We start from the raw sequence: 16040 nt of genomic DNA on the forward strand, positions 1-16040 counted from the left end.
AAAATAACTTCTAAGATAATTAGAAGGAAGCTTAAGAGCAGTAGACATTAGAACGAAAAAATAAAAAAAAGATCTAAAGAAATCTGAATTAAGTTATGATTTTCTCAACCTGGTGATCACAAACTCATGTACATAAACAGAGAACTCAATTTTATGGTCTCTATACAAGCTATTAAGAAATCCATGATAGCACTGTATTCCATTGATTCTAAAATTTATATTTTTCATACAGAAATGTTTAAAAATAGGGTGATATATTACCACTGATGGAATCTTACAATTAAAACTAAAATAATAAATACTTATATTTTCTTAGGGGTACAATAATCATATCATGATACTTTCTGTAATGTATGGTATCTTGAAATCCATGATATGTAGTATGTTATTTTTTGGAATCAAACTGCCTGTAGTGAGTGAAATAGTTTCCTTCAAAAATTTATGTCTACCTGAAATCTCAAAATATGACCTTATTTAGAAGTGGAATCTGCAGATACACTTAATTATGGATCTCAAGGTGAAGTTAAATTGGATTTAGAGTGGTCCCTAAATTTATTGATTAGTGTCCTTATAAGAAGAGGAAAGGACACAGAGAGACAAAAGGAAGAAGGCTATGTGAAGACAGAGACAGGGAATTGCGATTGTGTTAACACAAATTAAAGAATGCCAAGAGCCATCAGAATCTGGAAGAGGCATGGAATAATTTTACCCTGAAACTACTCTAGAATGTGGAACTGCCAGCATCTTGATTTCAGAATTCAGGCCTCTAGAAATGTGAGACAATAATTTCTGTGATTTTTTGTTTGTTTGTTTGTTTGTTTGTTTAGTTTAATTTTATTATTAGTTTCAAGTACATTGGTTATTACATTGGTTAGACATTTATATTTTTTATAAAACAATCCCTCTAATTACTCATTTTTGTTGTTTAAAATCACTTTGTGATAATTTGTTATAGCACCTTAGGGAACTAATATATGACTCTCACTATCTCAAAACTGATAGCAAGTCACAAAAACCAAACTATTAAAGGTTTAAAATGTATCAATATGGGAATAGCCATTTTTAAAACCTAACTTATAAATTTAAAAGAAATTGATTTTTCATAGTCTCTCTACATGGTCCTACATCAAACTGTTAAGAATCTCTAGCACGATTAGGCATTTATTTCATTTTATTTTTGTTATTAATAGATTTGGATCAGTGAGCAATTAAATTTGTGAAGAAACACTGAAATATTCCCCCAAATATATCATATTTGTAAATCCTATAAACTTTTATTGCTATACAAATGGAGTAAGTCATCACTATTTTAAAACAAAATAATTCATATGTTCTTGATTTAAAAGTGTAAGGATACTTACGCTTTCTTTGTAAAGGTGTGGAAGCTAAGTAGCGATAGGTGACATTGATGGCTCCTGAGAAATTAGATAAATCTTTAAAAGTATGCACATAGCGTTCTGAATTCAGTTGATGTGTAGATGTTTCCCTTATAAGTTGTTTGTCTCCTTCCTGAATACCAAGAAGAAGAGAAAATAAATAAATAATAGATGGTCATGGATTAAATAGTTTCTCCTTATACAGTGAATACATAGGCTACATATATAATATATATATACCATATAAATCTCAATTACTGGTATCACAAGCTTTAGATCATTATCTCTCACCTGTATTCTTATCTAGAGTATCTGCTCCAGGCTCTTTCTACTCCATTCTACTCTTTATATATACTTACATTTGCTTTTCTACAGCATACATTAATAATGACATTTTCTTGATAAAAAAATCTCCACATGAAAACTCCCACTGCTTTCATGTTAAAACTCAAGTTCTTTATAGTAATTTAAGGATCTTAAAATTTGACATTAATCTGTTTTACAGTTTTGTATAAAACTAATTGCCACTAAATTCCCCATATATGAGTCATATTAAGCTATTTACTCTTCTTCAATCACTGTTAAATAAAAGACCACACACCATTTCTGATTGAGAAACTTAGGAATGATGAGGAAGATGCAGCACTGGACCTAATAGTTAGATTTCGGATAATTTATTAATCGAGAAATTTTAATCAGTCACTTATATGGCCACTATAATTGAAGGTTGTTGAGAATGGACAGCCATGGTCCTTGTGACATGGCAATGTTTTATTGAAATGTCTTTGAGCTACCTCAGATAGAATACATTTGTACCAAGTCAAAGAAAGGTCTTCAGAGCTTGCACTAGTCTTTCCATGTTTGCTTGTTGTTTGTGTGCATGTATGTGTGTGTGTGTGTGTGTGTGTGTGTGTGTGTGTGTGTGGTATTCTGTTGGAAGTGAAGTCCGGTACTTTTATATTTAAGATCCCTTTTATCTATTAAGTAATGACGCAGGTCATTCAATTTTGTGGAAGGTTTATACTCAAAGAAACATTTATATGCAGATAAAATATATCCTGTTAACCATTAATTGCTTTCTTTTTCTCTCTTCTTTGATATAAGTTCAATTGTAGATTTTGATTATCTAATCATCATTTGATCAAGTCTTTATTTGTTAGCATTATTAGCAAAATGATGACTTGCTCGACTTTTGTATATGGTTTGCTATCATTGTTAGAATATGTTTTAGGGCAACTTAATTAGAAAAAAGTGTTTCTTTTTGGCAAGTTGTCCATTGTACTGTGTGTTGTCATGCAGATGTATTTTGACTATTCAATATAGAATGGCAGGTGAGGCATGTGCAAACCATTAAGACTATGGAGAAAGTGAATGCATTAAATAAATTTGGTTCTCACATTACTTAGCTATGGTCAATGAAACTTTAATTAAACTCCAGTTCTAAATGATTAGAAAGGATTCAAAAACAAATTTTATCTCAATTGGAACATTCACTACTTTGTGTCAAATTCAAATGTCAATGGAAAAGGTAACTTAACTCGAACTTTTAAACGTACGGCCAGACTGGAATTGGTTTAAAATTTAAATTGAAAATAGCAGACCATGACTGGAAAGAACTTTCGATTTGGTTCCTGCCAAATCAAAATTTATTCTAATTATTTTTTCAGTTCTGCTTATGAACCTATATTTAGTCTTTAATGCTATATTTCTATATTTTATATTGCCTTTGTAATTTTGGAAAAAGAGAAATACTTTAGTCCTTTTATAAAAATTATAATGTATTTGCCATCTGTAAGTTATAGATTTTCAAAATATATGGAATTAAACCTTGGATGCTAGATTTCTTATAAATATACCCATTGAATTTGATAATTTTAAGTGCTTTACTTACAAAGATATTCATCTTTATCTATCTGAAAACATATAAAACAGCATTAAAGTTTTAAAGTGAACAAATTTAAGATTGTTAAAATTTAACTGGGACTCAGTTTAGCATCAACTACTTTAATAGTAATATAATGATGTCTATAATCAATAGGGTGTAGAAAACAAAGCTATAAAAATTACAGTAGTCACAACATTGAATTCATTTTACCACTCTATTCTTAGGAGATGTCCCATTCTAAAGTAAGTATAAGATATTGAATATCTCTTTATAAATTCTATCTTGAACACATAAAAATCCCGATTTTTTCCTGTGATAAAATAGAATACATACATCTTGAATAAAGGACATAACAGAATATAAAATAAAATGAAACTTATGTGAAATCACTTTATTAAATTCTCAAGAACAAGCTTCTTTACACTTTTTGGCATAAATAAATAGTTCACTTTCACCTGGGTCAGCCTTGTTGGCTGCTTTTCAGAGGCATATACCTAACAGCTAGGCTCTCCCTAGACGACTTCTTTCTGTAGCTACTAGGCTATATAGTGTATTTCTCAGTAATAAGACAAAGCTTTATGACAATCATTTTCTGGATGGAAATGCAATTCAATGGACCAGCTACAGACTAAATATATACCCCAGTGGCTACTTTGAAGATGCTTACAGCCTAGAGGCTAAGTTGATTGGGCATGCAGCATCTCTTCTACTTAGTTTGCCTTGTGATACTATTTGTCTTTTATACTGAGCTTGGCTTCCTTTCCCATTGAAAGCTGCATATGTCCCTAATATGTAAACAATAAACTAAAGTGTTATGTGCCCAGATTTCAGGCCACCAATGGATTTTCTAGCAAAAAAAAAAAAAGAGCAGAATAGAATGTGCCAAGTAACTCCAGAGACCTTACTACTTCGAATTATTTATCTGATTTCTCTGAATTATAATTATTATTTCCCTTGAAATAATGAAAACAGTTAAAGAAAGGCTGGCTAATTTTTAAGCTTAGAAAATTGCACGCATTGTTGCATTCTGGAGTGAAGAAAGAAAACCATCAGATAATTTTGGGAAAAATAAAATAAACACAGATAAAAGGGTCAAAGGGAGAATTCTTAAAAAGAAACTGAATTATATTCTAGTAGGAGACTAGTTTTCCCTGGGCATTAAACATTTGTAGAAGAACAATTTTAATGTAATTTTACATCATTAATTTAAATAGTTTCAAATTTTTATACATATTAAGAATTTGGTTAAAATTAAGCTCAAAATACAAAGTAGGTAGAGAATATCATCTAGTAAATAATGAAAAATTAACTTAATAAAATAGTTCCAGTGAATTTTCAGTAAGGAGAGGTTCTCGTACTTAGCAATCATTTTAACTCACTTTTCCTAACTTAATATAGTTAAAAATAATTTCTGTTTTTAAAGCTAAGAAGCAATCTCTACTTTGCATTGAGGTTAATTTGCAAATTTGTCTAGATATATATCCAGATATATCAATATATCCAGAGAAAATTTTATCTAGAGAGTATTCTTTAGTAAGAGCTAATTCATTAAACTACATATTTTATATTAGGTGGCTAGGTCTGATATTTAGATAAAAATGTATAAATATTCACAAAACAGGGCAATATTACTTGATCTTCTTATCGATATATAGTCTATTATTTGTTACACATTTTTAAATAAATTTAAAGAGGTTTTATTTCAAGAATGATATAAGGATGTTTGTTGCGTACAATGGTCTTTTGTCTGTTATAGTGAAACATTGAAATCGCACTTGAAAGTGTCTCATAAATGCATCAAGTCATTGAATACAACAAGCATCCTGCCAATAGCATGTGTTTAATTTACAAGATGTGATTTCCTTCTACCAGTAGATATAGATGTGAGAAATAAATTTTTATTACAAAATTAAATCATTAATGAAGAATTCCTCTAATTAATTTATGATCTTTAATTCTATCAAAAAATTGTTGGATCGCATGGGCCTTGCTCTATTGTCGTTAAATCTCATAAACTTAATAATTGTGTTTTAAAAAATCCAAAATGTATATTATTAGTAAATTTCTCCAGTGTTATATTTACCTAAATTATGACTAGTCAAATTCTATTAATCTGTGGTGATTTCAGCCATTGTGAATTGATTGCTGATGGTAGAAAGAAGTGTCCACAAGGTAAAGACCCATACTTGAAGGTAAAAGGCCTAGGCAGAGTCAAATATAGGAATCTGGCAGAATTTTACAATTAAAAAACAATGCTAAAGGAAGTAAAGTGCTTTACAGAGACCTTCTAAGAGGATCTATACTAAGATCATATGGTTGGCTCACAGGATATAATATCATATCTGGAAAACACTAGGTAGTTAATAAATCATGTTTAATTAATAAAATAAAACATTTGGAAATGTTTTTTTGTGGTTATTGTCAGATTTTCTCTTGCTAAAGTATTAATTCAAACTTTCAGCATGTTTGCATGATGGAAAGTATTTTTCAGTCCTCTATATGTTAAAAGGTTTTGATTTTCTGGAATATGTGAACAGAGATAACAATGCAAAGATTAGGAATTTTTTAGATATCTTAAGCTCAGCTCAAAGAGAGAAAATGAAAAAGCAATAATTTCCATGTTATCACTTATCGAATGCTGTGATAACTACAACAATAAGTAATAGAAACAGATTGAGTTCTCACAATTAGCCAGAATAAGTCTTTTTGAATATTTTCATAATTTACTTAAAATTCATTCATATGTAATCTACTAATTTTATTTTTTAAACTACTAAATAGTTCTCATATCAATATCTTTAGTTTTTGAGGTTCTATATTATTTTTCAGTGAATATAAATATATAATATGGTGGCCTTTTAGGGCTATTCAAAATCCAAATGAGGTATCACACATTGTAATAAAATATAATTTCTTAGCACAACAGCACAACTAGTATCATTAATTAGATGAAGAGATTTTGAAATTTTGATAATATAGAAAAACAGAAAAAATAGAGTAATTAAATTAAGCAAATGTTCTTTATTCTATATATTTTAAATTAAAGCACAAATTTTGAAATGGTTTTACATAATATTAATTCAGCATAGTGATGATAACTAATTTATTTGTAATTAGATGGATATATATGAACTACAATATATATAAAGTATTAATGAAAACATTGCAACATAAATTAAAACAATTGTAAATTTGATAATATAAAATGAATATGAAAAGTAAGTAGATAGAAAGTTTTGCTCAAACTAAGTCTATTCCAACAGCCTAGGATTGAAATTAGTTTACAAGTGAACTAAGTCTAGTTTGATGTAGGCCTTATTTTAAACAAAAAATAATCAATCTTTAGAACTTACCAGAACATAGCTATCTTCAATGTACAAGTTCATAAATAGAAGGAAAACGACAAGAACTCCCAAGAATGACACTGTAGAACGTTTTCGCAAGCATCTCATTTTATCCAGTATTTCAAAAATATGCTTCATTTGATGAAATTTTAAACATTCTCTCCTGTGGAAAAACAAAAACACAGAATTACTAACAATTTGGATGCAAATATTTCTTCATCATATATATCAAGAGCCAGTCCTTCATAAATTTCACTCTTTGAATGTCTAAACTAAAATTTTTTTCCAATTTCAACATAATAAGATTGGCACAGATTATTAATACATAAGCACAGGACAACGAAAAGGTTTATATTGATGTGGAGTAAATCAAAATAAAAAGCAAATCTCAATTATTTCTGAACAAATAAACATTGGTAACAATGATGTAAGAACAAATAGGCTTTAATGAGAAACAAAACAAAAATAAAAGAGAAAAACATACATGTCATGGTGAGATATAACATTAAGGTAATATCTACCTCCTTATATCGTAATGAAAATGAAAGAAATCAGAGATGGGTCTAATATTCATGTCAGACATATTGAAGATACACTGAAAAGAACTACTAGGGGGCAATCTGAGTGAAAAAAAGGGAAGTCACTTGGGAAGTTAAAGTTTTGGGGTTAAGCCTAAATATACATTTGAGAACTCTGAGTTACAATTGCTTAATTTTTTTTTTCCAATAATTCTTGTTAAATCAAAGTAGATCTGGAGTGTCATATCCACATTGCCTTGCTTGATCTACTAACTAGAAGCTTGGCTGATTGTAATAATTCACTGACTGTAAAAAAGGCAAAATTAGAGTCAGCAAGATTAGCAGAGACCTAATTTTTTTTTCATTTCATTCTTCTCTACATTTTAATATTCTCTGGTCACAGATTTATTTAGATTACTGATTATTTTTTTAAAAAAAACTATAAACATATCTGAAATGATTAAAAAACTAGCTGAATCATACTTTGTCTAAAATCAAGTTTATTCTGGAAATTTTGACACTTTGAGTTGTGTACTGGGTCTCCCAGGGTTCATCTTTAGGATGAAGTATTTATGTGCATAAAGAACTTTAGGAAGTGAAAAGGCCTGTGCCCTAAACCCTTAGAACATGTTTAGGACATAGCTGGCAAACAATGTCTCTTCGATGAATCAATGCAAGAAAGAATTTATGTATCCTTGCATATTTATAGAAAAAAATATTAGGAATTGGGAGAAAGGCTTAAAAAGGTGGAGAATGGAAGAATTCTAAAAGAGAAATATTATAAGAATTTTTGTCCATTTCTTTTGTCCACTTTTTCCTTCATGGTTATTTTTATTTTGGGGGTTGATTTATAGTTGTTTTAAATATATGTATATAAATGCACATGTATAATCTTTGCCTATGCTGAAAATACCTAATATCTTTCCCATGTATTTATTATATTTTCTTCTTTATGGTATGACTTTGCAGTGCAATTTTTGATTCAAATTTCTTTCACAGGAGTCAAATTGTTCGGTATAATGTTTAAAAAATCCTTCCCTTTTTTAATCTTACATGGAAAGTCTTTTTTATTTTCTCATGGGTTTTTGTTTGTGTGTTTGTTTGTTTTTCATTGATAGATTTATAACACACCTGAAATTTATCTTTCTGTCTTTTATGAGATAGTGAAATAATTTTATCTTATTTTTTCCATTTGGAGAGCTGATGGTCTACTGCTCACAGTGCATTGGCCATAAACTCTGGTCACATCATCACTTCCAAATTCAAGGGTGTAGGGAGTATAATCTCCTATGTATCTAGAAATGAAGAAGAACTGGATATTGGTAAATATTAATATTGTATACCACACTATATGTTGGATCATCTATTCTTTTGATTTGTGATGCCATTTCTAGAATAGTGTCACTTTCAAATTTGCATTTATGGGTCAAAAATATATTTATAGACCTATTATTTATAATCTTTTTGTTTTTAAATAAGAAAATACGTAATGATTTTTAATCAAAACAATATAAGTAAGATCCTGTTATCTGAGAATGAGTTTGTAGCTAAAACAGCATTCCGTTTGTGAACAAAATTTTGTCTAGGTTTTGAAAATGAACAAAAATAGAAAAGGTAGTAATCTAATCATAGACAAGTGACATAATATTTCCAAATGTCAGTTTGGGAAGACATCAATAGCATGAAATACATGTATTCCCTTTGACCCAATAATTATACTTTTAAAAATTAATCAAAAACAAAAATTATATTTGTGAGCAAAAGTTTACATATGGTGTTGCGAGACAGTGATGGTTGTAAAATAAATTGGAAACAATCTATAAGATGTTAATAGCAATTATCTCAGTGTCATGAATTATCAGGAATTTTCAATCTTGGTTTTGCTTTTTAAGCTTTCTGTATTATTAGATGCACTTATTTAATTTCAATAATATTTTTAAAATTATTTTTCATTTTCAAAATTCTCTATTATCTGTTGGCAAATAAAACTGCATTTTGTTTTCGGGATACATAAACATAAACACAGTATTTTTTAAAAAAATAAGATTTAAAAACATATAGTGCTTTATGATATTTCTCTACATGCTCTGAAAGTTGAATGATATAAGTTCAATATAAATGCTCAGTCAAGAAAAAGTCTATTCTAATTCTACTCCTTTGAGACAATAGAGAAAATGTAAATGTAAATATGTACTGACTGCATTTGCAAAGTTCAAATGTAGATAATTATACATAAAGAGAAGAATATCTATTAACATTTATTAAATGCTTACTAAGTGCTGGGCAATACATTTCTCATGGGTAACTTATTAAACCTCATAACAATGCTAAGGCTTTAATACTACTATTTGATAAATTTTACAACAATAAAAACAAGCTTTCCTGAGGTTCCCACATAAGGGTTGATCCAGTTTTTAAGTCTAGAATTGACTATAGAGTGTTCTATTAACCACTATATCGGTATACAGTTTTCTAATTAGGTTTTATATGATATTTTAAATATATCGTTCCCAACATACAATCCAACATATATAGTATAATAATTTGTGGTACTGATCTGTTGAATGAAATAGAAATAATATAATAGATATGAATTGTTTTTTTTAGCAGAAAATAATTTTTTAAATTAAATTTACTTAACCTAATACACACAAAAATATATAACATGAGGAGATGGATGATAGATGATATTTCAAATAGTATAAATAGTGGTAAAAATAGTGTTTTGGAAGCATACTTCAGTGCACCCTGCAGTTAAGCAAAAATAGAACGAAACAACAACATAAACCCAGGATATAATTTTAAGAAGTTAAAAAAGAAAGAAATGCAGAAATCCTTAGAAAATCATTGTGACTACTTAAATTATAATATCCAATCCTACAAGTTATAGTTCTCCAAAATCCATTGAAAACAATTAGAGCACAATAACCTTACATAGTGTGCACCTTCGTCATAATAAATAGAAAGACAATAGCACATGTCTCAATTTACATATAAGTGAAAATAAGAACACCCAGGACAAGCAGAATTGGCTAAGAAGGCCAAACCAGAGCAAACAAAAGATTAGAAGACAGATCAAAATATGTTATTTACTAAACAACTATACTACAGCAAAAATAATAACAATAATAATTAAGGAAGCAAATAATTCAACAAAACTGCTCTCTGACTCAAATATAGAATCACCCGGGTCCATAAAAATCCAAATAAATATTCAGAAGAAAAAAAAAAGACTGACAAATTTACACAAAAGAAAACCAAAATTGCTGATTTCAGGTAGGGAGAGGGGACTCTGAGATTAAGTTATTTGTTTGCTATGCCACAAAATAAGGAAATCTCAAAGATTAGGGCACAGAAAACAGATTAAATAGTTTTCCACTGAGAAAATTTGGGAAAAATAAATGATTAAAAATGAGTATGATTGATAGTAAAATATTGAATTAATAGAAATTTATGATTACATGACAATAATAAAAAGAAGAGGAAGAAAAGGCAGGAAACCTATCTGCCACAATTGGATGTGATTACTCAATCACCTTCTGACCCTAAAAGTTGGTGAGTAGAAGTTTCCCCCCTGCATTTCCAGGAGGAACTGTATGCCATCCATAGTTATTAATGGGTATTTTCAGATACTTGAAAACAGGCAGCACAGGGCAATGATCCCTGAGAGAAAAGAAACAAAAGAAATAAGCTCCATGATTTTTTCCAGTTTGCTGCCAGGAAGCAGTTTGCAGTTTTCAAAATGCAGGGCAGGATATTGATAAAAGAAACTGAAAAAGAAAGATATCCTGTGTTCATGAATTGGAAGAATTAATAGTGTTAAAAATATCCACACTTCCCAAAGTCATTATAGACTGAGTGCAATTCCTATCAAAATGCCAATGGTATTTTTCAGAGAAATAGAAAAAAATCCTAAAATTCTTATGGAACCAAAAAAGACTCCAACGACCAAAGCAATCCTAAGAAAGATGAACAAAGCTAGAGGCATCAAACTTCCTGATTTCAAATCATATTATGAGGCTTTAGTAATCAAAACAGCATGGCACTGTCATAAAAACAGACATATAAACTGAAGAAACAGAATCAAGAGGTCAGAAATGAACCCATGCATACTCAATCAACAAATATTTTACAGTAGAGCCAAGAATACTTGATGAAGAAAGGATAGTTTCTTAAATAAATGGAGCCGGGAAAACTGAACATTCACATGCAAAAGAATAAAATTAGCTCCTATCTTACACCACTCACAAAAATTAACCCAAAATGAATTAAGGACTTATATGTAAAACCTGAAATCATAAATTTCCTAGAAGAAAACATAGGGAAGAAGCTCCTTGATATTGATCTTGACGATAATTTTTTTGAATATGACAACAAAAATACAAGGAAAAAAGGTTAAAAAATAAATTAATAAACTATATACAACTAAAAACTTCTGCACACACACACACACACACACACACACACACACACACAAAAGGAACAATTAACAAAATGAAAAGGCAACCTGTGGAATGAGAGAAAATATTTGTAAACCATATATGTGATAAGAGGTTACTATGCAAAATACATAAGAAACTCATACAACTTAATAGCAAACAACCAAGTAATTTGATTAAAAGTGGCCAGAGGATATGAATAGACATATTTCTAAAGAAGACATACAGATGCCAACAGGTACGTGAGAAGATGCTTAACATCACTAATTATCAGGGAATTGCAAATCAAAATCACAATGAGATATCGCTTGACATCTGTTAGAATCTAGGCTATTATCAAAAACACTAGAGATAAGTGTTAGCAAGAATGTGGAGAAAAGGGGATTCTTGTGCACTTTTGGTGGGATGTAAGCTGGTACAGCACAGAGTTTCTTCAAAAAAACAAAAATAAAACTACCATATGATCCAGTAATTCCACTTCTAAGTATATATCCTCAAGAACAAATAGTAATGGATAGTAATCTCAAAGAGATATCTGCACCTCCATGTTTATTTCAGCATTATACAAAATAGCCAACATATGGAAAAAACCTATGATAGATAATTGATATGATATATAGATATAGATCTATATCTTTTCTTAATTTATTCATCTATACACACACACATACACACACGTTAGAATATTATTCAGCCATAAAGGAAGAAAATTCTGCCACTTGGGAAAACATGAATGGATCTTGAGAGCATTATACTATGTGAGATAAGTCAGACAGAGAGAGACAAATACTGTATAATCTTACTTATATGTGGACTCTAACATAGCCAAATTCATAGAAACAGGGAATAGAAGAGTGGTTGCCAGGGACTAGGAGTGGGGTAGATGGGAAGAGGTCAATCAAAGGGTTCAAACTTCCAGTTATAAGATGAATAAGTTTGGGGAATCTAATGTACAGCATGGTGCCTAATAGTTAACAATATAGTATTATATATTTGAAAGTTGTTAAGAAAGTAGATCTTAAATTTTCTTACCATACACATACAGATGTAATTATGTGAGGTGTTAGAGGTGTTAACTAACTTCATTGCGGCAATTATTTTGCAATATGTACATATATCAAATCATCATGTTGTACAACTTTAAACTTACACAATTTTATATGTCAATTACATAGTAATAAAGCTTGGGGGAAAGGAAACTCAAGTTCGTATGGCTTCCCTACTAAATTTTACAAATTATTTTTAGGAGAAAAAATACTAACTCTACACAAGCTTTTTCAGACAATAGAATTTTATTTATCATTTTAGGTCATTCTATGAATAACTTATAGGAGTTTACAAAAAGATATTAAAAATCATTATCATAAATATTCATAAGAATTTAAATATAACTAACCCAAATTTAATCCTTATTTTCCCAATTTTGAAAGTATATTTCCACAAAATATATAATGATGGAACATATTCATCTTGTAAATTCTGATTCTAGATTTCAAGTATATTCCTAACAGCTTCTCGTCTATCATTACTTCAGGTTCCTCTTATATTTGCACCTTTAAGACACAAACTCCTAGGAACTACGATGATCCATATTTTTGTTGAAGCAAGAACTATCTTCTTATTTATGATTGCTATATATTTTCATTTTTGGATTTAGAAACAATAATCTTATATCTATATTATCAATTTCTATCCAATTGTTTTTGTTTATACAACTGCATCTGTGTACTAATGATCTTAAGTAAATTTTGGTGCATAAATATTATAAAAGATGAACGAATGCTGTTTCATATCCTTCTAGCAAGGATTTTTTAAGTTCTTGTTGCATAATTTTCTGAGATGAAATTCTCCCTATTAATGATGTTCTGAATGAGAACACACTATTTTCTTTATTACTTAGACATATATTTTTGTCTTAGAAATTAATCTGAGTTTTTTATACTCATTTTACCACTACCATCCTACTAGAGTGCCACTCTCTATTTCTTTTAATTTATCATCTAATTAATCTAGTGATTATGAAGTGTCTTGCTCTGTTCATAGTTTTCTCATCATTATCATCAGAAAATAAAAAATTCTGAATATTCAGCTGTGTTCAATGAAAGGTTAAAAAAACTATAAAAATGGTGTTGTTAGATTTCCTTTTTTACCTACTTGAAAGATAATGAAATACTTTAGCAACACAATACCAAGACTGAAGAATGTGTCATAATGGTGTCTATTTCAATATTATGTTATCTTCCTAGGCAAAGTCATTTTTTCATTTTCTAATTATTTTAATATTTTTTGCATGGTTGGCACTAATTTACATGTAATTATAAAATATTCCCTAAGATAATAGAATAGCAAAGTGTTTCAAAATATAAAAATAATAAGATCATCAAGATCTGTTAATATATCTTACAATTTACAAAAGGGTCTAATGGCTCATACATTAATTGTAAGCAATAATGAATTTTATGCTACTCAAAAATAATAAGGCAATATTATCTTTACTCTCTGGTAGACTTCTAAGAAAATATAAATAACATCAAATCTTAAAATAATTAGAATTGCTTTAAAACAAACAATTTAAAAAATACTCAAAAACTGATTAGTTTCAATGAACTTTGATGATATATCAAAGGTTAACAGAACATATTCTTATACACTTATGCAAATCTATTATATATCTATCATCTATCATCTATCTATCTATCTATCTATCTATCTATCTATCTATCTATATCTTATCTATTTATCTATCATCTAGCTAGCTAACTAGCTAGCTATCATCTATCATCTATCCATTTATCTATTAATCATCTATCTACTGAGAGGTTTAAACACTGACAATGCAAATGGTAAATCAGTGAGAAGGTACAATTCTTTTTATTTAATGCTGATTCTATCTGTGTATTGTCTTCTCAAGTTTACAAACCATCAATAAAGAGGATACAAGACCTTCCTAGTAATATCCTTTCCCTTGTATAATATTCTTTTCCATTGCTCTAGTCAACCTTCTTTTCTTTTCCTTCTTTGCAACCGTTTGGCATTACTCTCTATGAAAACTACTTTTTGAGACAAATTCAAATTTACATCTCCAGCTGGTACTCCTTCCTGAGCCTAGTTTTGATTTTTGAATAATAACTATTATTTCTATGTAAATTTCCCGCTGACCACTTAAGCACAATAAATCTAAAACTATAGGATGGTTTTCTCTTCCAGCTTGCTCCTCCTTCCAGAGTCTCATTTTTGGTAGGCCTAGCTTTCTAATTGCCTGGTCAAATCATCTCAAAAAAATATTTTTCTCCTGCTCTCTCACAGTCAGAAACATGCCAAGCCCCGCCTCTAGTCCTCAGTCTCTCATCTGCCACAATTTTCCCATCCAGTTCTCACTGCCATTATCGGAGTTTGGGTTAATAGTTCCTTTAACTTTGGCAATAGAAATAGATTGCTGATGGTTTTCCCTGCCTGTTTACTGTTTATCATTTGTTTCTAAAGTATCATTCTCTAAACTAGAAGTGGAAAACTAGCTTTAGAATTTCTGATCCTAAACTGGAAGTGAGAAGATCCACACTAGAGATGTCAGGTTGTGTTTCAAGCCCAGGGGTGTTCAGAAGGTGCCTGCTTGGCCAAGTAAGTAAGGAAAATGTTAACATCAGGGCCCTGCTGTGCCACAGGGCAGAAATCAAGAAAGATGCCTGCAAACGATCTCAGTCATCACAATTATAAAACAATGCCTCATGGGAAAACATGAGTCGGAGGAACAGAGCCAGGCCAGTGCAGAGCCCAATGAGGAGGTCCATTTAGACCTGGACTTCTCCTTCTACCTGGACCTCAAGATATATACAGTGAAAACTGAATAGAAGCCAAATCCACTTGGTCTGTTTCAGTCATACTCTGCAAAAAATGAGGGAAATGGAAGCTAATGCCACTTAAAAAGTATTTTATTTATTTTTCCAGTTCTGAAAATAGCTATGTTAGGTAGCTAGTTAGACATAAGTGACAGGGGAACAAAGGAATAGGGGCTCAGCCCAGAGACTGCCCCCAAAACATCCTGTTGATAGAGAATCTTTCCTGCATCCCCAGAGACAAAGGAAAGGAGGGCTATAGTCTTAGCCGGCCTAATTTGGCCACAATCACATATGCAGAAAGTACTGCCCATAACTTCAGCCTCATTATACCATCATTATAGAATCATGTCTATGCCTGGAAGCTCATGAATTTAATTATAACAGACTGAATTCTGGGTAAGCACATACGCACTAGGCAAAGTTATATAGTAGCCAGGTGTCAGTCAAGGTGACCTCACTTGCCAATCACCTAGAAATGTCTTTAAGACCACCCCATCACAGCCCCCAAATATAATGCAGACCTTTCCCACCCATGAGTTACAGCTCTCCATCTTTTCTGGCTATAACCCATATAACCTCATTTCCACGTGGCTAGCCAGTTTTAGGCTTGATCCATCTTCTACCGCATAATGTGCTTTTAAT

General features: G+C 30.3%; 1 protein-coding gene across 1 annotated transcript in view; it reads right to left on the minus strand.

Annotated features, from left to right (window-relative positions):
* Positions 1-16040, minus strand: part of MGAT4C (MGAT4 family member C) — a 625909-nt gene that overhangs the window by 2741 nt on the left and 607128 nt on the right. Inside the window, exons 5-6 of the mRNA XM_006923806.2 lie at positions 6615-6768; positions 1362-1509 (exon numbers count right to left, since the gene is read on the minus strand). Of these exons, the coding sequence (XP_006923868.1) occupies positions 1362-1509; positions 6615-6768 (302 nt within the window). The remainder of the gene's footprint in view (positions 1-1361; positions 1510-6614; positions 6769-16040) is intronic.

Source organism: Pteropus alecto, unplaced genomic scaffold (assembly GCF_000325575.1).
Source record: "Pteropus alecto unplaced genomic scaffold, ASM32557v1 scaffold76, whole genome shotgun sequence".
Taxonomy (NCBI): Eukaryota; Metazoa; Chordata; class Mammalia; order Chiroptera; family Pteropodidae; genus Pteropus; species Pteropus alecto.